The sequence below is a fragment of the Equus asinus genome, chromosome 20 (assembly GCF_041296235.1).
Source record: "Equus asinus isolate D_3611 breed Donkey chromosome 20, EquAss-T2T_v2, whole genome shotgun sequence".
Lineage (NCBI taxonomy): Eukaryota > Metazoa > Chordata > Mammalia > Perissodactyla > Equidae > Equus > Equus asinus.
The window spans coordinates 83,433,021-83,458,723 of record NC_091809.1 but is presented as its reverse complement, the minus strand read 5'-3'; the positions used below and the strand labels follow the sequence as shown (position 1 = coordinate 83,458,723).

Below are 25,703 nucleotides of genomic sequence, written 5' to 3'. Positions count from 1 at the left end.
GGGGAACCAGAAACAGGCAAACGTCAGTGTGAAGTGACCCGTACTATAATAGGCAGCTCAGGAGGGTGTGGAAGCCAAGGGACGGGCAGGATGTTCAGAAGTCCCTTCCTCCTGTGCCCGCCCATTCACTCTCACTTTGCTCTGACCAGAGGGAGCAGCTCCCCCCAGTGCACACCACTGTGCTTCGCAGGCCCAGCCCACTGCTCTGCTAAAGGGAAGTAGAGGGGCTTACGGTACAGCTGCAGAGGACACACTGGTTGGGCAGGCGGGAAGGGAGCAGCTCATGGGCACTGAAGATCTCTCCGTGTTGGTACATGGTCCCATTGTGCTGGCAGGACTTTGGGGAGGCCCGGAGCCCAGAGGGAGTATGAGGTTCTGCAGGTGGGGAGAGGCAGGAGGGAGAAAAAAATGAGGTTTTATGTAGATCTAAGAGCTTCGCCAGAATAACTGGGCCACTTTCCTGAAGATTTTGCATTTCATCCCATGATTTAAACCGAGCTCTCGCCTCAGCCTTCTCAGCCAGTCCCCATATCAGCTAACCCAGAGGTCCCGCTGACACCTGTATCTATCTGACCATGTCACTCCCTCCCATGGCTCCCCACTATAGCCTTTCAGCCCCTCAGTCTCTGAGCTGGCCCTGACCAGAGCAAGAAAGCAAGGCCAGAGGCCTCAGCTCCACTGAACCCCACCGAGTGGGGACCTGCATTAGCTCATTCAACACTCAATGAGTGTCTGTGGAGCAAGTCCTAGTGAAAGCGCTGTGCTAGGTGCTAGGGCTACAGCAGTGAACAGAACAAAGCCCCTCGTGATGTTGCATTCTAGCGGAGTCAGCTGGGGTGACCCAGGTGGCCCTGTGCTTGGCGTAAGCTCCTGTCATTCACTGGCCATCAGGGCCCTCCTCCTCATCACCTGCCAAGTAGCCAGTCCTCATCCTGCTGGGCAGAGGGGTATGCCTCCAGTCCTGAGAGAACCCACTCGTTCTTTCAAGACACCTTTACTAAGCAGCTTCTCTCTACCAGGCACCATGCTACACGCTGGGGACAGAGTGCCGGATAAGACGCAGCCCCTCCCATCTAGAAACTCACAGTCTAACTGGGTAGAGACACATGGCAAGGGCTAGGGTGATGGAAGCATAGTTGTGGCAGCACAGAGGAAGAGACCCTAACTCAGCCGGGTTGGGGGGGTGATCAGGAAAGTCTTCATGAAGAGGCTGATGGCGAGCTGAGTCATGAAGAACATGTAAAGCCAGGTAGGCAAAGGGGCAGGGCCCAGAAAGAGAGAGGGAGAGAGGAGCACGTGAGAAGAAGGGGCCTGGGCAAGGCACAGTCCGCAGGGAGCAGTGGGGACTCCCAGAGTCAGCCCCAGCCCGGGAGGGTGGCTATGTCTCCTCATTGGGCAGGAAGCTCAGAGGCCCTTTCCCCGAGGATCCTAGAGCCAGGGATCTCTACAACCCATGTCAGAGCCACGGTCAGCTCCCTACGGGGGTCCTACCTGGAAAATGAGCCCCTCTGCATACATACTCCACACAGGCCCCCAGCTCACCAGGAGAGCCAGGAGCCGAGGACACAGTCTGGAAGGGCCCTTCATCACCTTCTTGTTGCTTCTAAACCTTGATTCTCCTCTCAGTATCTCCCCCTCCTTCTGAGTTGGCCTCCCCACTGGCTGCCCCTCATCAGCCACTCGGTTATGGCAGTTTCTTCTTACCTCTCCTCTCCTCTTTCTTACCTCTGCTTCCTACAATCCCAGTCTCAGAATCTTAAGATCATAGAACCATGGACATTTAGCTTCAGGACACAGAGAGTCCCTGGACCTCGGCGCTGGGAGGAATCTCAGAGGGCGTGTTCTCCACCTCCTCTGGACAGTCCCAGCCCCAGGGCGGGAATCCTGGGGTCTCCGTACAGGGCATCCCAGCCCCGGCTCACCAAGCCACCTACACAGGGCCTGTCCACTCCTCCAGCTCTGGCCAGAGAGAGGCTGGAGCATGTGTGTGCTGTCAACACACCAAGCAGCCCTCTTTCCTTCAGCTACTTTCCACGTCTCCCTCCGCCTGCCGTGCACAGCTACTTCAGAATGAGAAGTTTGCTACCGCAGTTCTCCTTGAGGATCTGGGATGTTTCTTCTCCTGAGCACCTTGGTGTCTCAATACCTCTGGTGGCTAAGGACTGCCCCTCTCACTCCAGGGTCCCCTGAGCCAGAAGCCTGCATCAGGAGTAAGAGAGGGGCCAGCAGGCAAGGGCAGGAGCAAGGCTACTCACCCACACACCGGGGACAGCACTGTTGCGGCTCTGTCACAGGCTGCGGGCAGTGGACAGGAGGGCAGTGCAGGCGGTAACAACTCACGTGGGCACTCTGAAGGGGACACAGGGGTCAGTCCTGGTTCCAAAGAGCCATTGCCTCCCATGTGAACCCATGCTCTCCCAAAACCCCATCCCACTGTGGGATACCGCCCTTGTTAAACAAACAATATAATAAAAATGATAAACTCCATTTGTCCACCCTCTCCCCTTCCCCTGCTTACTTGCAGGGCTTGCCCATCCGCGTCTCTCCACCACCATGGAGGAGGGCACAGTGTGCATGGATTTGAGCAGACTTTGTGTCCCCTTCATGGTGTTTGAGAAATACAAGCAAAAGGCCCGAGTTATTCTGACACTGATCTGGACTGTGTTATTTTAACTCTGGGGCTTTGTTCTTTTACCTCGGGGCCTGAGCCTCATGGTTAAGAGAAGAATGTGACAGGAATGGGGACACATCTAGAAAGCTGATGTGAAGACTGGGGCTTTGTGATGCGCTCCCTAAATCTCCGTGGGGTTTGGGAGGCCCCGGCCAAGGCCTTTGGAGGTGGCACCAGAGAAGGAGGGGCCTGAAGTGCTTATGCTTTCTGAAGTGCAGCAAATGAAAGAGAACGGGGCAGAGAAACACATGGAAAGAGAGAGACGAGCAGACACAGAGGAGCTGGAGAGAGAGGCCACCACCCCTTCTGGAGGTTTTCCCAGCTCCCTTGGCAGTTCGTCAGCCCGTCCTCGGCAGCCCACACTCTACTTTCCCTCGGTCATAAGGGTCACTGCGTGGTGTTGTAACGAACCATTCACATCTGTCTCATCTATTCAACCACGAATTCCAAAGAACAAGGACCAAGCCTCCCTCTATTCATCTCTGAATTGTCAGCACAGGGCCTTGCTCCACCTTCGTGCCTGGTAAAGTTTGAACAAATGAATGAGCGAATGAATGAGAGGCAGGAGAGGAGGGAGAGATGCTCTCTCTCTCAGGTGAATGCAGCCAGCTTTGTTCAAACTTTGGAGTTGGCAAGTTTGTTCCTAGCCACCTTGCCTGCTTGACTTTCCCGACAGCACTTCTCCCAGAGCAGCTTCTTGCCCCATGGAAAACCCTGGACCACGCTCTAGTCCCTCTGGAGCCACCGCTTCCCAAGATGGCCAGAGGTGATCATAAGGACTGGTCGGTGCTAAGGGGCATCCTAGAATCCACAGAATTTGTCTGGGCTCCAACGGGGGCCTTCTAGAGGCCTGGCACACATGGGTGCTTAATAAATGTCCAGAGGGTGAACTGAGCCCCTCAGATGAGGAATGAGGGTGGAGTGCGAGGAACTGTGTGGCCTGAAGGGTTAGAACCACTCCTTAATTCCAGCCTTGGAGGAGCCGAGGGATGGAGATGATCAGCAACATGTGCAGGAAATAAGATGGAGACTGGCTAGGGGTTGAGAGGGCAGGGGGCAGGCTGGTGGCCTTGCAGCCAAGGTGTGCCTCTCAGGGAAGTTGTAACTACCATTTATCGAGTGGCTACTAGCTAGGGGCTTTATGTTATATAGAAATGCATTGTCTCACTTCTTCTTAGAGGTAGGTACTATCATCCACACTTTCAAAATGAGAAGAGAGCCTTCGAAAGGTTAAGTGGCCAAAGATCACACAGCAGGTAAGCACTGTCTCCAGGTCTGTGCGCTTCCCATGATGCCCAGCTGCCTCTGGTGGATGGGGCAAGAGCTCATTCATTCTCTCAAGATTTCCGGCATGACTACTGGGGGCCAGGCCTTCTGCTGAGCACTAGTGATGCAGCAGTGAGTGAGAATGACAAGGTGTCTGCTCTCACCGAGCTCACCTCCTAGTAGCAGGAGACAAGACTATAAAAAATAAAGAAGTAGCTGGGGCTGGCCCCGTGGCCGAGTGGTTAAGTTCGCGCGCTCTGCTGCAGGCGGCCCAGTGTTTCGTCGGTTCGAATCCTGGGCGCGGACATGGCACTGCTCGTCAGACCACGCTGAGGCAGCGTCCCACATGCCACAACTAGAGGAACCCACAACGAAGAATACACAACTACGTACCGGGGGGCTTTGGGGAGAAAAAGGAAAAAATAAAAATCTTTAAAAAAAAAAAATAAAGAAGTAGGAACAAGATCATTTCAGATGCTAAACTGATAATAATAAAACAAGATAATGTGATTGAGCTAACAAAGTTAGACTATTTTAGAAACGGCTGTTAGAGAAAGCGTCGTAAGGAGGTGACATTTATGTGATAAGCTGTGAGATAAGAAAGGACCATTCATGAGAAGATCCGGGGGAAGAACATTCCAGATGGAGGAACAACAAGTGGGAATGAGTTTGAAGTGCTGGAGCAGGTAGGAAATGAGGTTGGAGAAGAAGGCAAAAGTCAGATGCTGTCCAGCCCACAGCAGGGAGTTTGAATTTTACTTTAGGTGCAATGAAAAGCTATTGGAGGGTTTTAAGAGCTTCCGGAATGACACGATCAGTTTTACATTTAGAAGAGATCCTTCCGGCTGCTGTGTGGAGGACCCATTTAGAGAGGGGGTTTGGGAGACCCACTGGGAGGCCTGTGTAGCAGCCCAGGTGAGAGATGAAGGTGGTTTGGATTGGGGGGAGTGGTGATGGAGACGCGGGGGATTCAGCGTATGTTTGGGGGATCTCGGCTACAGCCCCCTGGGTTGAGGAAACTGTATGTGTGAACTCTGGGGAGGGAGAAATGAATTAGCTCCAGTGGATCACAAAACTTGGACTTTGTCAACTGGACCGCATGATATGTCTGGAATTTTCTGTTATGGTTTCCTTCCTGTCCTTTGGCTATATTTCACGAAGTTCTTTTTGAAAAGGTTGATTGGCCTCAGATGTGCTAAGGAAAACCAAGGCGAGGCAGTCACGGGGGCCTGTGCCTCCACCGGCATCAGAGTTCTAGGTGGGGCCAACATGGTTGAAGCAGTGGGGAATCGGAGGGACAGGCTCCAAGAGGAGGGAGATCCCAGTGGTCAGGGTCAGGAGAGGGGCTGGCTCACACCCCTCCACCTCCCAGTGTCTCCTCAGAAGCTCTTCTCTGCTCCCACCCCGAGGACTGTTTTAACAAGGGAGGCTCTTACTGGCCTTCTGCATTCCTCTCTCGGCTTTGTGCAGGGAAAGAGGGCCTAAGGGGCTGGCTCCAGCTGGGAACTGGGTACCCCGCCTCCGCAAGCACCAGCACCCGGACAGAGAGAGCTGAGGACACCCCACCAACCAGGCTGGGCCCCAGGCAGCTGAGCTAAAGCCAAGGGGGTTTCACATCATGCCTCCTTCCCCGCTCCTCCAACCTCATATTGGGCCTGAGAATTCTGGACCACATGGGGGTCTCATTTATGCCAGCCAGTTGACTGTACAAGGCCCTGTGGCGGGTGCAGGGGTGGGGTGGGCCAGGAGCAGACAGAGGTGAACAAAAAGACCTGGTCTCTGCCCCAATTTGTTCAGCCTTTGGCAGGACACCAAACTGGACATGAGTGAACATCCAGGAAGACCTGCTTTCAGGGGCTCCGTCTAGGAGGGGCAGTAACGGACACACACAGGGAACTACTATAGCGACCAACAGTAGTCAGAAGAGAGGGACAGAGAAACTTATGTGGCATCCCAGAAGAAGAAAATACTCCCAGGTGAGGCATCAGGTTAGGCTCCTGGTAGAGGTCGCAGTTGGGTGAAGCCTTAAAGGATAAATATTTGGACCAGTGGCATTGGGAGAACGTATCCTAAGGCAGGTTGGCAAGAGAGGTGACTGGAGGAAAGAGGACAAGGAAAGGAAGGAATGGGAGGTCAGGTCAGAAAGGGTCTGTCTTACTGCATGGGAGACAGGGAGGCTGGCACCAGCAGGAAAGAAGGCTGGCATGAGAGGAGGGAGGGCCTGGGTCCTCATCCCAGCCCAGTCACTGATCACTGTGTGACTTATCTCTGGGAGGTGCACAGAAGCCGTCTACTCCTATGTACTGAGTACTCACTAGTGAAGTGGCGTGGCCACAAGTCCCTCAGCTGCTGCTGACAGAGCAGGATTCTAGGGGGCCTGGTTCTAGAGTGCCCCTGACCTCCAGAGTCAGGCTGTCCTCCCTCCCTCTGGAGTGACTTCTCTGGAGGTCTCCCAGACATACCTGTGGCAGGTGGCAAGGTGGCCAGAGGAACCTACCTCGGAGCAAGTACAGCGCAGGCAGTACATCAGGCCCTGTGGCTCCAAGTAGGGGTGCCAGCTCTCGCCGGGGGAATATCTCTTCCCGTGGAAAAGGCAGAACATGTCTGGGCCTGGCAAACCAACCAGCGCATTGTCAGTCCCAGAGGGCTCCAGCCCAAAGACGCTGCCCCACCCCTCCTTCTTTCTGACTCTAGGAAGGATGTCATCAGGACCACTCAGGCGGAAGAGTCCACTGGACATGCTCTCCCAGTCAGGGGGCCAGAACGCCTGAGTTTGAATCTCAGCTTGACCACACACTTGCCGTGTGACGTTGGGCATGTCACTGCCCCTCTCTGAACCTTAGCACTTCTCTCACAGGGCAGTCAGGGGATCAAGCAGTGAAAGTGCTTTCCGGATTTAAATTGTGGTATAAATGTTAGTTACTATGATTAGATGAATAATTGAGGCCCAGAGAGGATAAATGACGCCTCTGAGGTCACATAGAGAGTGAGTCACCAAGCAGGGATGACAGCCCATCTCCTGACTCAGCCCAGTGCTCCTCCAGCCCTTATAATCACACTTGCTTCCTTCTCCTTTCTCCCGTTTTGTTAGTTTACTTACATCTCTGCACCCTCCCCTCCCTTGCCCTCTGCTGCTCCCCTACTGCCTCACACGTGCATGCACACACACACACACACACACACACACGGCCTGTCTCTGGGTCCTGTGACCTGCGTTTTGCATGAGACCGCTCACAGCAGCTTTCTCACTTTTCTACTCTACTGTGTCCCTGAATCCCAGCGAGCCGTGTAGGAAAGTGCTTGCACTGGGCAAAGAAAGTGCTGCTTGGTGAAAGATTCTTAGAAAACTGACCTTTAAACATCCTGAAAAATGGTTATTGGTACCATGTGATCGCCCAGTCGGTTGATTATTGTGTGTGTGATTGCACATCAATGGATTACTTTTGTAATCTGCATATCAGTCGTCGACATGTACATGAATGCCTCTAAGATGACTGAAGGAGTTTGTTTCCTTCTGTGGGTTAGACATCTCTCGGGCAATCCTCCTTCCTGACCCCTCCACCTCTCTCTCACCTCCCACAGCCAATCAGTCACCCAGTCTTTCAGGCTCTCTCTAGAACATTCCTGCTCTCACTTCTTACCGGCTCACCACCCAGCCCTGGGTCAGGGCTCACATTCCACGTGTGTTGCAGCCCCAGCCCTCTGCCTCTTGCCCTCTCCCTGCCAACCCTCTTCCATACAGGTACCTGGGGATTTTTACAACCCAGAAAGGATGCTATCATTCCCATAGGAAAACTCTCCATTACCTAAAGAACAGTCTGAGCTCTTTCAGGGATGAACTGGGAGGCCTAGCACAAGCTAAGCATCTCCGAAGTCTTGTTTAATTAAATGAGATTGAAATATGGAGAAAGGAACTACCATTTCTTGACTATCTTCTCTTTACACGAATTACTTATCTTATTAACATTATTGTTTCAAGAATTAAATTGGATAATGCTTATAAAGTGCGTACTTAGTTCAGTTCCTGACACTTAGTTGAATCACTATTCAAGATGATAATGTTGGTTTTGCAGGGTCGTTGGGATTGCTACCATAATCATGAGAGAACTGGGGATCACCGAGACAAAGTGACTTGCCTAAGGCCATCCAGCTCGTGACTTGAACCCAGGACTCCAGGCTCCCAAGCAGAGCTCCCTTCAGTTCACCTCACCTGCTATGGCTTTCTGCCCAATCCCAGGGCGTCGAGTAGAGGTTCCTCCTCTCTCTGCCCCACCGGCCACCAGCCCCCACTCCCTCTTTTTCTTTCCTGGTCCCCTATTGGTCTGGAATCTAGAGGTTGCCTTTCATGCCTCCTGTGGCCCACTTTCTAGAATCTCATACTTTCTGAATCATTCTCTTAGACATTTAAATTCACAGAATCGTGGAGCGTTGAAAGCAGTACACTAGCAGGGGCAACTCATGCACAATGCAGGAGTTCCCTCAGTGTCAGGGGTGGACCGGAGCACAGTCCAGGCACACACCTCCAGAGCAGAGAGGCCCCGGGGCTCCTCCTAACCTTCAGTAAGCTTCCTCTGTAAGAAACTGAAATGGGCCCCCCTCCGGCTCCTCACACTCATGCTCTGCCTCCTGCGCCTCCCAGAGCAAGGATTTGAGGCCATGGTCATGATGCCCTCAGAGTCTGTGCTTTGATGGCCCCTGGGGACTGTAGGAACACACGGCTTAGTTCCCTTCTTACCCCCTCCTCAGCTCCCCAAAATAGAGGGGGGATCAGGCAGCAGATCCCGTTCCCAGCAAGGCCCGGCTGGCCCGTATCAAATGAGCTGTGTTTATCTCTCAGCCTCTGCTGGCCGAGAGGGCGGGACACAGGCCCAGCTGGGGTGCTTGTCAGAGCCAGCCCAACTCTCCAAGGATTGAATAACGTCTTTCTTCCTCAGGCCCCTCCCCCTACCAAGGAGGGGGTGATTGCAACACCACCGCGGCCTTAGATCTCGGCCTTGTTGCTGAAGAAAGCCTGTCCCCCCTTCCTCGGGGCGGCCCTGTAGCCTGGCCCCTGTGCCAACTGGCACCTCCTCCCCGTCACCGCCTGCTCAGAGCATGAAGACAGAGAGAACGTCTCAGCCCATGCCCAGGCCAGGAGGCCCCTCCTCCACCAACAGACCTGGCAGTGGCTGAGAATGTGGGGGGCCTGGCAGGCCATTCCTCAACCCCAGGAGGCCTCCTGTGGCCACCATCTCCACCCTACCATGCCCTCCAAGATGAGAGACACAAGGAAGGGCGGCATGGCTGGAGCTCCCTCTTCTTCTAGGGAAATGAGTGCCCAAGGCCATGCCAAGACCAGGCGGGAGAAGGAACTGCCAGGCCGCAGGCTGCCTCCCTCCCTGCAGTCCTGGCAGGAACCCCAATCCTTGCACGTGGCTGGTGGAAGGAGCTCTAGGTCCTTATGCCACAAATTCACTGTGTGACATTGAGGGAGAATTTCTTCCCTTTTCTGAGCCTCAGTTTCCCATCTGCAAAAGAAGAGGAGGTGAACTTTGATCTTCAGAGGTTTTCTGCACAGATAGTTTATGAATCCATGATTTCAAAATTCTAAGACTCCAAGATTCTAGGTTTCTAAGATTCTAGAATTCCATGTTTCTAAGAGCCTACATTTCATTCAAACATGAAGCTTCTAGCATTGTACAATTTTTTGGTTCTAAGATTTGACCATTTCAAGCTTCCATGATTTAGGATGTGTTGATGGTCCCATATACCCAGGATCTCAGGGGCTCCAGGTGGGCCAGGATTAGGTTCATGGAGCCAATGGGGCCAATCCTGAGTGACATGGAGAAGGAGGCAAAGTTTGTCTCTCATATCCCCTCCCTTCCCATCTGCTCCCTTTGGTCCTCAGTTGCCTTCCCACTTCTGCCCTGGCCTTTGGCCTGCCTTGCTTCCTCTCCCCATCCACCACCATATCACATCCCACCCACCTGTGCCCATGTCTCTTTCCCCAACTCGGGAGGGCCAAGTGGGCCTTTTCTCAGGGATCTTTAGGAGTGAATGGCCCCTGGCAGTGATGTCTAACCCAGGAAGAAGACGTTAGTGGAGGGGGTTTTTGTCTGAGGAGTTCAATAGGAGGGTAGGGGTGAGAGGTCAGCGATTAAGCTGGAGAGAGAGCCTCACCAAGGGCCTCAGAGCCCCGAGGGCAAAGGAAAGCCATGGAAAGTCTTTAAACTGGAGCATGCCTGTGATGGGGTTTTGCATTTTAGAATCACCACTGTGGCCACAGGAATGGAGAATCGATTGGAGGGCAAGACTGGAGGTAGAGAGACCAGGAAGAGGCTGTTACTGTCATCTGTTTTGAGATAATGCTGCCCTGGACCAAGAGAGAAGCAGTGCTGATGGGCGAAAGTACAGGTTTGAGAAAGTGGGCAGTGGGCAGGCTTTGGGACAGGCTTGATATGGGAGGAGAGAGTGAAGGAGCAGCCAAGGATGGGATTGAGGTTTCAGACCTGAACAAATAGGTGGACATGGGAGACTTGGCACAATAAGCAGTAATTGTTTTCATTAATTATGATATGTGATCATCATTAGGAATAGTAACATTATGTCCGCTATTCATTCATTTATTGAGCTTGTTGTACATCAAGTCTTATCCATGTCCGTGGGACTGGTACATGACTTAATAAGACACAGCCTCCACCCTCAAGGAGCTCACAGCCTAATGAAGATGGATAGATAGAATGCATAGAGTTTGGCAAGTGCTATGATATGGAAGCATAGGCTCTTCAGGGAAGGCTTCCCTGAGAAGATGCCTGAGCTGGGTGTTGGAGGAGTTAACAAGGTGCAGGCGCACAGCAGGAGCTCCATGCAAAGGCACAGAGGTGGGGTCTGCCTTGAAAGTCCCACAGTCTGCCTTGAAACTCTCCTGTTCTGAGAAAGGTCTCATAGCGGGTCAGTTAGGAGTGGATAGTGTGGTTGGGAATTTTTCCAACAGGAGGCAGAAAAGACAACCAGAAAGAAGCTTCTGGGCTGCGGGGGAGGCTGGATAAGGCCATGAAAATGGCATCAGGCAGGGCTGCGGTGAGAGGAGAGAGGGCTGGAACTGTGGCTGGCCTGTCCCCAGCCTGCAAGAACTCAGGAAACCTGAGTGAGCCAGGCTGCACAGGAATGTGAGACCGTTTACATCTTTCCCCTCACGCCCACACAGCCATACTTTCTCTATTTATTTATAGTCCCCTTTTCACACAAACAAACTTGCTCCCCTCGGAGACATAAGCTCTGCTCTGGGCGCCAGCACCCGATGGGGGAGGCCTCTTCAGGGAATCAGAAGTGAAAACCTCAGCTCTTCAGTGGCTGAGCTGTGCAGCCTGGGGACAGGGCCCTCACTTCTCTGAACCTGACTCCTCTTCACTGGCACATTACAGATGCTTGGGAGTATAGAAGGACCTCAAAGGAGAGTCTCGTCAAACCAGGAAAGGCAGGTCTGTTACCTGGCAAAGGCAGAGATGAGACCATGTCCATTCTATTCTGCCTTGGACATACACACTTAGATCCACAGAATCCTAGAAAGTTAGGGACTGAGAGATGATGTGCAATCCCTATTTTACAGATGTAGAAACTGAGTCCCAGAGAGGGACCAGGACTTGACTAAGATCACTGATTGATTCCAGCACAAACTCCACTGCCAGTCTTCAGATCTGAGGTGGGGGGTCTTATAGGGACACTCGTCCCCTAAGGGACAGGACCAGACAAAATGGCTTTAAACTGCAAGCAAATGGATTCAGGTGAGATATAAGGAAGCATCCTGACTACAAGAATGGCTAACAGAAGAAGACTGTGGAATGGCCGTCTCTGGGATGGGACCCCGCCCAGAGGCAGGGGAATGCCAGAAACAATCTCGACACTGCACCTCCCAGGGGCACGGCTCTCACGCCAGTCCTTTTCTTTGGGAGTCCAAGGGATTCAAGGTCCCTCTCTCAGAGCCCGGCGCCGTGGCTGGCGGCTAGGGGAACTTGAGAGGCCAGTCCCGGAACAGGTGCAACAGCTGGAGCAACTGCGCAGCTGTTGCCCTGCCCTGGCTCAGCAGCCTGCAGGCGAGTGAGTGAGACAGAGACCTCTACTGGTGGGAGAGAGGAAGTGCAGAGCCTCCTAGACAGACCCAGAGAGGTGCGTGACCGGAGCCAGATGTCACTCAGGTGCCCCCCACCTCCTCACGTACATCTGGTCAGGTGGATGCGGATGCAACTCAGCTGAACAGCAGGACAGGGTCCCCACTGGCCAGTCTCCCAGGGCCTCCAGGTACTTTCTCCTGGTGTCTGAGGGTCTGTCTATCCACTCCTCCCTGGCAGGCAGGAGTACCAAGCAGCAGACCCACACTCCCCCAACTCCCATTCCAAAGGTCAGAGTGGGCTCAGAATAAAGGCAACAGCATCTTTGGATCTTAGAGTCTTAGAATCACTGGATGTTAAAGCTGGAATGGTCCTCAATGATTATCTATTTGTGTCCAACCATCTTGCTTTACAGCTGGGAAAGCTGATGGGCAGAGAAAGGTGACTTGCCCTGGGTCACAGTTGCAATTGGTGGCAGGGCCAGGGCTGGAGCCCTCACTTCCTGATTCCAAGATTTCCCTCTGCACCACATCGTACCAGGGGAAATCCCTTCCCACCCTGTCTCTGATTCTGGGGTTTGGGATTCTGTTACCTGGAAACAAACACTTTGAGTCCCACAGTACACATAACACTTGGAGAAAGAATAGAGGAGTCGATGTTTTTACCTGTAACTGACTCTGCTGAAAGCAGGATTGGCTGGAGGGAGAGAAGAGAAAGCAGAAGCATGCTGGACACCTCAAGTGGGGAAGGGACAATTAGTAAGGGAAGAGCAAAAAGGAGAGGAGCTGACATAGGGGAAAGAGCACTGGAGAGGGAGTCAAGACACTGAGCAGGTTGTTGCTCCATAGAGTGGTGGGGGTGCCCAAAGTGACCAGCATCACACATGTATGCGGCTCAGCCTGGGGCTGTGATCAGTCCTGGTCAGTGAGCAGGTCAAGGATCTGGCCTGGCTAAAGGTTCTAGCCCTGGGGTAGAGTTGGGGTTCAATATACAGTCAGGGTTTGAGGATCAGAGCTCAATCTGTGGCTGGAGTTGAGACTCAGTCTGGGCTGGGATCAGGGCTCAGTCTGTGGCTGGAAATACAGCTGAGGATAGAATCACCTTTGTTTGAACAGCCTTGCGCTTTAACCGAGGAGCAGGCTGCCACACGTGCTCACAGCCCCTTGGCATTGGGCAGGACTGGGCCACCTCAGGAGCCTGATGCCATGCAGACTTGAGAATTTCCATCTGTTGGCACCACTTCTAAAAGCACCTAAGCTGTCACCAGGAGATGTCTCACCCACAAGAGGCCTGAGATCTTACTTAAACTAAGACAAGGACCTTCATAAGAAATCTTCAAATAGGACCCTGGCAAATCCAGATCTACAAATCTAGACTTATAGATTATTAGCACTAGACAAAATGAGGCTCAGAGAAAGGAAGTGATTTGTCCCAGTTCTCACAACCAATAAGTGACAAATCAAGGACTAGGATCCAAGTCTCTGTTCTTTAATAAATTCGCAGTGTGACCTTGGGCAAGTCACTCCCCCTTTCTGGACTTCAGGTTAATTATAAGAATTGGTAAATTGAGGGGCAGAAGCAGATGATTATCAAAGGTTCTCCCAGCTCTGACAACCCCTCTGCCTACCAGGCCACTTTGCCTTAATGCAACAAGTCTGCTCCAAGTTTTTTTCTTGCGTGTCTGGAGCTAGGCTCCAGGTTGTAGGGGAGACGGAACACTGGCAGCACCCAGGGAGAGGTACGGGCCCGAAGGCCAGTGGAGGCACAGAAGGGGGGAGATCAGAGTGGATCAGGCGGCCAGGGAGAGTTTACTGGAAGCGATGTGACCTCAGCAAGGCTGTACAGAGGAGGGGTGGGTAGGACATGAGCAATCCTGCATAAAGATCTGAGATTCTAGAACGTCTTTCTAAGACGCATCAAGGGCAACACATCTGGAGAAAACCCCTGGAGGCTAAGAATGATCTGCCAAGTGGAAAGGAGGCAGGCATGGAGGGCATCCTGCGCTAACTCTCTTTTAAGAAACGGCAGGTAGGTGTTAGGAGGAAACCTCCAGGGCTCAAGGAGGGGGAGGAGCATTCACTGAGTAGTAGGCATTGTGCTGGGCACTTGAACAGTCACCTCCTTTCATCCTTCCAAGAACCCTTTGAGTTCCAGGTGATTATGTGTCTTGGACACATGAAGAAACTTTCAGAGAAGTTGTGATTTATGAAAAGTTGCACAGCTACTAAGGGGCAGAGTCAGGACTTGAACCCAACATTGAGTTCTTTCTATTACTTGCTGCTAAGGACTTCTATGAGTCTCATGCTGCTGGCAGCCCAAGACAACCAGACACACAGCCTGTCCGGAGGAGCAGAGACAAGAATGAAACAAAATCCAGCACTGCCGGCTCCAGACAGTCACATGCAAAATAAAGGCAGAGATGGAGTAGCTGAGCTGTGGAAGGTAAGAGCACGAGGCTGACAGCTGGGAAACTGGGGTCTTCATCCCAGACTCTGCCCTGTGAAACCGGGAGCAAATCACTGCCCCTCATCAGCCTCAATTTCTTTATCAGGTATTTTGGGGTTTGAACTAAGCTCCTTCCTCCTCATTATGAGAATCTTTGGTTTTGTTCTCCAAACTCATAGCATTCTAAGAGACTGGCAGGGGACGGGAGGTGGTCCACCAGCCTATTGTGGGGCAGTGAGGAAACGGAGGTTCAGAGAGATTGTATAAACTGTTTGGGGTCACACTGTGTCTAAGTGGAAAAGCATGAATTAGGGAACTGATTTTTTTTTTTTAACCACCCTACCATGTACCAGCTAGTTGCTTTACATATTTTCTCTAATTTAATCCTCACAACAGTCCAGGGATTTTTACTCCCATTTTATAGATCAAGAAACTGAGGCTCAGAAAGATGTCCTCCATGCCTGCCTCCCACTGGTTGGTATTCAACAGATCTGGGATGGTGAAGACCCTGGTCTCTCTCACTGTGCCCCGCTGCCTCCCAGAGTCTCACAGCTCCAAATCAGGGTTCCTTCCAGATGCCGTGGGGCAGGGAAAAAAGCATGGGCTTTGGAATTGGAGAGTTCTGGCTCTGGATGGCTTACAACCTCTGTAAATTCGAGCAAGTTTCTTCTCTCGGCTTAAGTTTTCTCATCTGTAAAATGCAAATGATAACACCCATCTCATGGGAGTGTCCTGAGGATCAAGAGATCAAGGAATGGGAAGGTTGTTCTAGTCAGATCTTCTTTCTTTCCAGGCTCTGTTTAAATGCAATAGACTTTTTGTCTCCTTCACACCGTTGCAGCCACACATACCCGACTCTCTACTAGGAAAAAGCACCCCCCTCCCCGGAAAAGCACAGTGCCCTGCCCTCTCCCACTGCCCTCAGTCCCCCATCCTCAGGTCCACGCAGCAGCCCCTTGGCTCTGAGTCTTGCCAAGTTCCCCATCTCCCAGACTTATCAGCCCAAACTGGTCCGCAGGGGAGTCTCCACGTTCCTGGCGCAGGTGCTGCCTGGATGGCTGTCCGAACAATTTGGGGTCCCAAGTCCTGACACTTTCCCACACATCCTGGGGACTCGCATCCCTCTTCTGCCCACCCAGCGCCTCCCACCCCTCTACTTACGGGCTCGAGCGTGGGAGTCCAAGGGGAACCAGAGCAGCGCGAGTCCCAGCAAGGAGGAGAGGACCCTTACCTCGGGAACCATCCTTCTTTCCCCCAGGGCCAGGCCGCCAGGCGCTGAGCCGGGAGGGGAGTGGGGAGAAAGTGAGATGAGGGGGACACTGAGGCACAGGGGCCACAAAGCAATCCACACACCCAGGGAGGGCTGCCGCTACAGTGGAGAGTCAGAGAGGGGTCGAGAAGAAGGTGGTGATGACAGAAAGGGATGTCCAAGGTGGGAATAAGAGGAAGGTGGAAAGAGAAAAAGGAGAAAGGAAGGAGAGGGAGAGATGGAGGAAGGTACAGCAAGAGGGAAAAGCAATAAAAGCAAAGGAGAAAGTGAGAGAGGGGAGGAGAAGAAAGACGGGAGAGGACAGGGGTCTGCAGAGCGCGCAGCGCCGGGCGAGGCGCGCAGAACCAGCCGCCTGTTCCGGGCGCGCGGGCTAGGAGCGGCCGGCGCCCCCTGCTCACTGGGCTCGGGGTCGGGCCGCGGGGTCCTGGGGCCCGGCTGGGCGGCGGTACCGGCGGCGGCGACTGCGCGGCGGCCGCGGGGGCTGGCTGCGCGCGGGCCGGCTGTGCACGCCAAGGGCGCCAGGCGCCGCGCTCGGGCGCATTTGTACTTTGCCGCGGGAAGCAGGCAGCCCCGGCCTGACGCTGGCCTCGCGCTGGCGCCTCCTCTGTGGCACCACCGGCTTGGTGGATTGGCCACCCGAGAACCAGGCCCACTTTTCCCCCTCCTCTCTCGTGTCGGCTCTGGGACGGACGCTCCAGGCGCGGCGCCGAGAGGAGAAGAGGGGGCTGGGGAGGGGGAGGGGGAGGGGGAAGGGGCCCCCCCCCGGGCCACGGTCTTTAACCCCTGACTCCCCGCGACGCCCAGACTGCAGGAGGATGGAACCCAGTTAGGCTTCAGGTGGAACTTTCGGGTGAGGAAGGATGAGATATCGGGGTCGGAGAGGGGCAGCCGGCTTCGGAACCGAGAGGCGCTCAGGCTTAGGAGCTCGGCGGTGCGCGCGCAGAACTTGGCCTCGGGATGGAATCAGGACACGTGCCGTTCTTAATTCTGTTGGTGGTCTTGGCCGCTCCACCTCAGAGTGTTTCCCCATCTCCAGGACGGGCATCTTAATATCTTTAGTGTCTTTTAATATGTTTCATATCTTCCCACAATTGTTGCGAACGTGAAATGAGATAATGAACGTCAAAACATGCAAATCTCAGAAAGACGGTCGTAATTCCAGGCGCCGAGAATGCCCTTACCAGTTCTCCGGACCTATGTGCCATGGCCAGGTTGAAATCCAGACCAGCTGGGTCCTTGGTCCTTCCTTCCCTCCTCCCCCTCCCCAAGCAGGACACAGTCTCTCCTTTGCCTCTGCAGGTAAGGCCTGCACCTCTCTGAGAGTGTTGGCCATGTTCAGTTCTCTTCAGTCACAGCTGCTTGTCTTCCACCAGACAAAAAGAAAGTGTTTTCTTTCCCACCAGAAGGCGAGCTACCTGAGTGCAGGGCCCTGCAGCTCCCCACCCTCGGTGCACGGTGGTGCACTGTACCTTTTGTTGAAGGAGCACATGAGTTAACAGGACCTAAAGAGAGAACAACCAGCTCTGTTCAGACAAACATCCAGACTCTGAAATCACAAAGCAGGATCTTTGTCCTGACTCTGTACCTAGCTTGCTGGGACATTTTGGGTAAGAACATCCACGTCTGCTTTGGAACTCAACTTCCTGCCCAGCTTCTCTTGCAGAGCTGCTGGAAACTCTGGTGAGTATTGGAGGGAAGAACACTGGGAGGAGTGAGAGATGAGATGGCATGCTGAGCCACATCCCACTCCGGTAGGGAATCACATTTCCAGGTTGAAACACTTCTGACTGGCTGTCTGTAAAGACACTTTCCTGGGCTAAGGCTGGGCTCCCCATTCTGCTGTGCTGCCAGTCCACCCTCTCCAGAACAGAGAGCACCAGGAGGAACCCGTGATCCCAGAAACAGTGCTTCCCTAGGGCTCTCAGAATCAGGGACAAATGTGATCTGTTTCAGGTGCCCTTCGTGCTTAACTTCTCCCACTCTGATCTGGCCAGTTTCTTCCTCTCCCCTGAGCATACTTTAACAGATAATGAGAGCCACGTAAATCATCATGCTTCCCTTTTTGCCTTGGCTTTTAGAGAGCTCAGAATTAAATTTAGTGCTTAACTGCAGAAATAATCTCATCCCAAGGATCTGGGAGAGATCTTTTCCCTTCTCCATTTTTGTTGAAAGTCTGCTATACACATAAATTCATGTTTCAGGTGTAAGAGGTAGATTAAGATTGGCGTTCCCTAGTTAATTTCCCAAATATATACAGAACTCATACAATTCAACAATAAAAAAGTGAATAACCTGATCAAAAAATGGGCAGAGGATCTGAACAGCCATTTTTCCAAAGAAGAAATACAGATGGCCCACAGGCACATGAAAAGATGCGCAGCATCACTAATTATTAGGGAAACCAAAATCAAAACTACAAGGAGATATCACCTCACACTCGTCAGAATGGCTATAATTAACAAGACAAGAAATAACAAGCATTGGAGAGGATGCAGAGCAAAGGGAACCCTCATACACTGCTGGTGGGAATGCAAACTGGTACAGCCACTATGGAAAGCAGTATGGAGATTTCTCAAAAGATTAAAAATAAAAATGCCATATGATCCAGTGATACCAGCACTGAGTATTTATCCAAAGAACATGAAATCAATAATTCAAAACAATATATGCACCACTATGTTCATCACAGCATTATTCACGATAGCTAAGACATGGAAGCAACCCAAGTGCCCATCAACAGATGAATGAATAAAGAAGATGTGAGATATATATATATATATATATACACACACACAATGGAATATGACTCAGCCATAAAAAGGACAAAGTCGTGCCATTTTCAACAACATGGATGGACCCTGAGGGTGTTATGCTAAGTGAATTAAGTCAGATAGAGAAAGACAAATACTGTAAGATTTCACTCACATGTGGAAGATAAACAAACAAACAAACACATAGATAAAGAGAACAGATTGGTGGTTACCAGGGGGAAAAGGGGTCGGGGGAAGTTGAAAGGGGTAAAGAGGCACATATCTATGCTGATGGATAAAAAAGAGACTATTGGTAGTAAACAAGATGCAGTCTATACAGAAACTGAAATATAGTAATGTACACCTGAAATTTACACAGTGTTACAAGTCCATATGATCTCAATAAAATAATTTTTTTAAAAGATTTTATTTGTTTCCTTCTTTTCCCCAAAGCCCCCTGGTACATAGTTGTATATTCTTAGTTGTGGGTCCTTCTAGTTGTGGCATGTGGGACGCTGCCTCAGCATGGCCTGATGAGCGGTGCCATGTCCGCGCCCAAGATTCGAACCGGTGAAACCCTGGGCTGCCACAGGGAAGCACGTGAACTTAACCAGTCGGCCCCGGGGCTGGCCCCTAAAATAATTTTTTTTTAAAGAGATTGGCTTCCCCTGCATCCTGTCCATTCTATTTCAGGAAAGGTCTCTACCATGAGACCAGTAAAGGTCTCAACCCTCTTCTCTATTCTTGTTGTCCTCAGAGTTCAGGCCATCATCAGCCCTTACCGGACTTTCCCAACAGCCTCTTAATGAGTCTCCCATCCCTGGTCTGGGCCCCTCCAATCTATTTTCCTCACATTTGCCGTAAGAATTATATTGATCATTTCTACTGACAAATCAGATCATATCACTTTCCTACTTAAAACCCACTAATGGAAGTAAAAAAATAAATAACATTAAATGCAATGTGGTATCCTGGATTGGATTCTTGGGCAGTAAAAGGACATTAGTGGAAAAATTGGTGAATAAAGTCTACACTTTAGTTAACAGTAAGGTAACAATATTGGTTTTTCAGTCTTGACAAACGTGCCATGGCTCTGTAAGATGTTAACATTGGGGGAAACAGGGTGAAAGACATATCGTTCTTAGATAAGAATTCTGTACTATCTTTGCAACTTTTCTGTCAATCTAAAATCCTTCCCAAATAAGAAGTTTATTAAATAAGTAAATAACAGGAAAAAACCCTCATTATTAGCTTCCTATCACTTACAGATTAAAATCCAAACTTGTTGGCATTGGGTTCAAGACGATGCACATTTCGCCTCCTCCTTACCATTCCATCTACCCTGATTTTCACCAACCACTCGCCTCCCCAAACTGACCGTGCATTTTCACACCTCCTTATCTTTGTATATATTTTCCTTCTGCCGGACTATCTTTCTCCTCCTTCATCTAGTGAATTCCTTTTTACTTTTTAAAAGTCAGCTCTGGGTCACTTCCCTTCTGAGGTCTTTCCTGAGTTGCCCAAGCAAAGCGAAGTTTTGGTAGCACTTTGTATTGTAGCTGTTGGCATGTAAATATTTATTTGCATTTTGGAGGGTAAATATTTATTTGCATTTCTACCCTGCACTGTGAGGGCAGGGGTCTTTTTTCATTTATATCTACATTTCCAGCACTTAGCAAAGTTCCTGTCACAGAAAGATACCGAATAAATAATTGCTCATGACTGAGTGGAGACCTCAGTGATTTGAAAAGATTGTTCCTTCATGGGAGAGCCTTCAGCAGCCTATGGCCTTCATCTTTAATGAATAAGAAACAAGCACTTGAGGACAGTTTCTGTGTCTTCTCTAGAATTGCTGTTGCAGATGCTTGTCCATATATTATCTATTATCCTTTCAGAAAGGAGAGCTGATAAATTCTTCCAAAATCTAGACAGGAAAAAAAAAGGTATCTACCCATAACAATTTATTGCACCAAGTTTGTCTGGCACCTGCTTTTTTCCCTCTTAGGGAACTTGCTCACTGCCTTCCATGGCAGCCCATTGCACAGCTGGACAGCTCTGTTAGAAAGTTCTCTAACTGAAATCTGATTCTCTGTGACTCCCCGCATTGCTCCTAGCTCTGCCCACAGGGCTAGACAGAATAAGCCAACTCCTTTTGTCTTTTGAGAGCTCCACAGAGGTTCGAGGCAGACAGCCCCTCTTCCCTACTCTCATCCTTGCCAGTTCTGGCCCCTGGACCCCTCATGCCACATTAAACTTTCCCTTTCCTCAAATGTGCTGAGCTCTTTCGCCCCCCATGCCCCTGCACAGATGTTTTCTTCTAATGTCCTCCCTCTTCTCACTCTAATCTGTCTGACAAGCTTATTTTTCCAGGGTCAAGGTAATTGCTACCTCCTTCATTCATCCAATAGTTACTGACAACCCTGTGTCAGGCACTGCACTAGGTGCCAGGGATGCAGTGGAGAACAAGACAGACATTGATGCTTCTAGTTCAGGTCCTAGCTGAAGTCTCTTTCATGGCCTCTGAGTTAGCTTTTCTCTCCTCCATGCTTCTGTATCTCCATTATAGCACTTACCACATGGTATTAGCAAAGGTTTTGTGTCACCTCCCTTAAAGTGAGTGCCTTGAGAACATGGACTACTGTCTATCGAATATCTTCCCTAGCCTTCAGCACACAGTTCTGTACACAGTAACTGCTAAATAAAAGTTTGTTGAATAATATCCTTGTTCCTTCAAATAATCCTCTTGTGACATGTTGTTTTGGCTAAAAGGCCTCCTCCTGGGCTGCAGGCTGCTTGATGATGTAAAATTAGCATAAGGATGAGGATCATAGAGATCAGTGTCAAGGAAAGACTTCTTAATCCAGTCTGGTTAATTCTGTAAGTAAGAGTCTAAAAGCAGATTCACCGTAAGCGAGTTAATATAAGAGGACTACATGATAGAAACTCTACACCAGTGCTGTGCTGGTAAATGTTTAACTATCAGCTCGCCAGGGGAAAAAAGCCCTGGTTTACGGCAGTTGCCACTTTCCATGGTGTAAATACTCCCACCATGGCCAATTTCAAGCTACCAATGTGACATCATCAACTGTGGAGTTGATGTGGTGTTTCCACCATACAGATCCAACAGATGTAAATAATTCTAAGAACACTGATAGTAAAATGGAGTAAAATAATTAGGAGGTGGTGAGTTTGAGTGTTTTAAACATAAGTTATTTCATTGTCAATTTATATAATTTAATGTTTAGCAATGATTGTGCTTAACAACCAGCTTGCAAAATTCTCGAAAACTTAACACTGAGCACTCCTGAGCCCTTACAAGCCAGTTTTAGTAAACTGCCTTTACCTTTTTTTTAAATAGAGGTATAATTGACATAAACATTATATTAGTTTCAAATGTACAACATAAGAATTCAATATTCGTATATCCTGTGATCTCCACAGTAAGTCTAGCTAACATCTATCACCACACATACTTACAGAATTTTTCTTTCTTGTGATGAGAACTTTTAAGATCTACTCTCTTAGCAACTTTCAGATATGCAATATAGTATTATTAACTATAGTTGCCATGCACTGCTTTTACTAGATAATGTCCTGAAAGGGGGGAACAAACTGACTCTTTAAAGCTGGGTCCAATCTAGACAGATGAAGAGGAAATTCTTATTTGAGAAGCTGTCAAAGTTAATTTATTTGTAAAGTTAATAATCCCCACTCTATTCCCACCCTTCTGCCAGGTCAGAATTACTTATCCACGTAACAAATAGGTATTTAAAACCCACTATTAGGAGCCGGCCCTGTGGCTGAGTGGTTAAGTTCATGCACTCTGCTTCTGCAGCCCTGGGTTTTGCTGGTTCGGATCCTGGGCACGGACCTAGCATCGCCCATCAAGCCATGCTGAGGTGGTGTCCCACATAGTAGAACTAGAAGGACCTACAACTAGAATATCCAGCTATGTACTGGGGGGGCATTGGGGAGAAAGAAAGAAAGAAAAAGATTGGCACCAGATATTAGCTCAGAGCCAATCTTTAAAAGAACAAAAACCTACTATTATTTTAGGACATGCTCCTTTGGATCTCCAGATAGTGTGCATATAGTTGGCCTAAATAAATGTTTGTAGAATTGATGAATGAATTCTTAACATACCCGAATAGTGCCTGGTACATTGTGTGTGCTCAATACATACATGAGTGAATGAGTGAATGGATCTTCTTAAAGTGAGGCTCACCTGCATTTATTTCTATGGTTCTTATGTGGCTATGTGAATATTCCCAGGTCTTCTTTCTCCTTTGGTGGGCCCTCGCTTCCCAGGACCACCCGCATACAGAAATCCTGATGGAGGAGGTATCAGGAAACCAGGATGGTAGGAATGAAGAGGCACCAGAGTCATCTTTTAAAAATGTAAATCAGGTAATGTCACTTCCTTGCTTAAAACCTTTTCATTGTGCTTAGAACAAAATCCAAACCCTTTACCACATTTTGTAAATCCCTTCCTGACCTGGCCTCTGCCTACTCTCTGACTTCAGAGCTTTCTTTCTGTACCCACTGTGCCCTCACACACTGGCCCTGGGTACACCAAGCTGCCTGGTCCCACTGCAAGGTTTTGCTCTTGAAGTTTCTCCTGCTTGGAATGATCTTCCCTCAGCTTTTCCCCTGGCTGACACTTTATTCAGCTCAAATGTCGCTTGCTCAGTGAGGTTTCCCTGGTCCAACTTATCTAACGATGTCCCAGTCGTTTTCTATCATATTGACTTGTTTTATTTCCTTTGTGTCACTTATTATCTAAAATGTATTTCTTCACTTGTGTATTATTATCTGCCTCCTCCATGAGCATGAAAGCTCCATGACAGCCTGGGCCTTAATTCCTGATCACCACTATATTCCTAGCTCCTAGAACAGTGCCTAGTACATAGTAGAGGCTTAGTGAATATTTTTTTTTAAATAAATGGAGGATAGAACACTTATCTGGGTTATCTGATTCATGTGAGGAATGAACCCTAAACTCAAGACTCCAAATCCTTAGAATTCAACCACATTAGTATTTTCACCATTATTATTACTTCCCTCACTTTTATTATCATCTCGCAACCATCATTATCAACAACAGTGCTGCATGGCACAGGGGGGTACTTACTGCCTGTTGAATGAATGAATGGACAGGCGTCCAGTTTACAGCTGACCTCAAACTTCCTTTCTGGTCTTATTTACTACTATCTCCTCAGTCCAGCTTCTTATATATACTTTGCTCCAGCAACTCATAACCAGTCATTTTCACATAACACACCATGTCTTCATGTCTCCGTGTGTTGGCTTATTCTACTATTCCTTCTCTCTGGAATTCCCATTCCCCTTCTTTGATGAGTTCACATTCTTCTTTTAGGATCTTGGGACTCATCTCCTGAATTATAGTTGTTTGCTGACATATCTGCCTTCTCTCTAGATAGCGAGCTCCTTGAAGGTGAGACTGTACATTTTCATCTCTGTATTCTCAGGAACCATTGCTGGGCCTGTCACATAGCAGTTTCACAGTATTTGTTGAAATCCTCCATCTGATATCAAGCATAGGCTGCCTGCAGAGCCGTGTGCTAGGTGCTAGAGGAGAAGATGTACAATGCTGGTCAAAACACGGTTCCTGGTCCAAAGGACTTACAATCTAATTGGAGAGACAAGTCGTTTTCATAGAGAAGATATATTAAAAGCCAGTGTATTCTAGAATTAAATATGAGACAGGAAAAAGCTTGGTTTGGAGGAACACGTACAGGGCTGGAGCAGCCAGAAGGCTTGGTTTCTCATTCCTGCTTTACCATTAACTCACTATGTGGCCTTGACAAATTACTTCTCTTCTTTAGACCTGGGTTTTCTTCCCTGTAAACGAAGAAGTTTGGTCAGAAGCCTTGGATGATTTCTGAAGCCGATTCCATCTCTGACATTCTGAGTTTGGCTCTATGGAAACTGGCTGGAAAGGAAGGTGGGGAGAGCTCAGTAGTCTCGGCTTGCCCCCTGGTGGTCGCTCGGCGAAATCACAGTCCCGGGAGACTTGGTCGCAGGCTTTTCCCAGGGATGGAGACAAGCAGAGCTCAGAGCCTAGTAAACAAAGAACTGTGGGACAACGACCATTCTAGGAGAGAACCAATCAGGTTTCTCACTGGTCTGTGGCTCTTTGTTATAGAATCCTATCCCCCTTCAGGATGAAAGAACTTGAGAGATCATGCTCTTTGTTCTCCCCAGACAGCCAAGGCCAAATCCATCTCTTATCTGTTTCTTTACAAACCAGGGGAAGTCAATCTTTGGGAGGCTGTCATTGTAGTTCCCCCAGACTTTTCCTTCTGCTCTCATCACAGTGCTCCGTTCTGAGCACTGTGTAACAGTGTAACTATTTATTTATGACGAAATGGGGGTTTTCTCTCCTTCTCAATCTTTTCCTGGAATAGGGCCATGAGTCCCTCTTTCTGGGTCACTTGGCCCAGACAAAGTGACGATAGAAGAAGAATTTCTTTGGTGAGATGAGGAAAAGAGACAGACTCTGCTAGAATAAGACAGGTGATTTACAGTGTCAAAGACGGTCAACGGGAGCAGAGAAAGGGTTGTCTTTTAGGTGTTTCACTCCAAAGCGGGGTGGGGGAGGGCCATTTGCCCATTTACTTCCTTATTCTCTATATGTCGAACCTAAAGGACTTCTTAAAGCCACCTCTATTCCCTCAAAGAAAAGAACAGCTAAATCAGAGAAGGAATTGGTTGCTTGGAATCTTGGGCCAGAGCCTAGTGGAAGAAGAATAGGGGCTCTGAGGCTGGGGAAGAGAGGAAGAAAGAGTGAGGGATGGGAGAGAGGTGCAGAGAAAGAAAGAATGAGACCAGTTGCTGATTCTAGGCGAATTTATGGATACCTAAAGGGAAATTTAAAAAAAATTAAAGAACTGTTTTTCTCCACCAGTATGCTTGTTAAACAAAATTTTTTTCTTTTCTGACAATGCACTGTACTTTGAATCTTGCTAAACATTAAAGGCATAACTAAGGGGATAACATTCATTCACTCCACAGCATCTGGAATGTGCCAAATACTGTACCTAAAGTTAGCCCCACCAAAACCAGCTCAGCGTCCATATCTTGCCTCCCTTTTTGCTGCTGAATTCTCAGCACCCATATTATCCTGCCACAGTGTAGGTGCTCAACAGCTATTTGTTGAACAAATGAATGTTAGCTGCACTATACTTTCTCCA

At 49.6% G+C, this 25,703-nt stretch overlaps 1 protein-coding gene across 4 annotated transcripts in view; it reads right to left on the bottom strand.

Moving 5' to 3' along the window:
• CHRDL2 (chordin like 2) overlaps positions 1–16,333 on the bottom strand; it is a 30,136-nt gene extending 13,803 nt beyond the window's left edge. For 2 of the 4 annotated variants that reach the window (XM_070490708.1, XM_014853070.3), the window contains exons 1-4: positions 15,631–16,256; positions 6,435–6,547; positions 2,256–2,349; positions 233–375 (exon numbers count right to left, since the gene is read on the bottom strand). In XM_070490708.1, coding sequence (XP_070346809.1) covers positions 233–375; positions 2,256–2,349; positions 6,435–6,547; positions 15,631–15,712 — 432 coding nt within the window. In that variant the 5' untranslated portion in view covers positions 15,713–16,256. Of the gene's footprint in view, positions 1–232; positions 376–2,255; positions 2,350–6,434; positions 6,548–15,630 lie in introns of all 4 variants that reach the window. The other 2 variants (XM_014853071.3, XM_044752715.2) reach the window with 2 other exon arrangements.
• Positions 16,334–25,703: the final 9,370 nt, after the last annotated feature.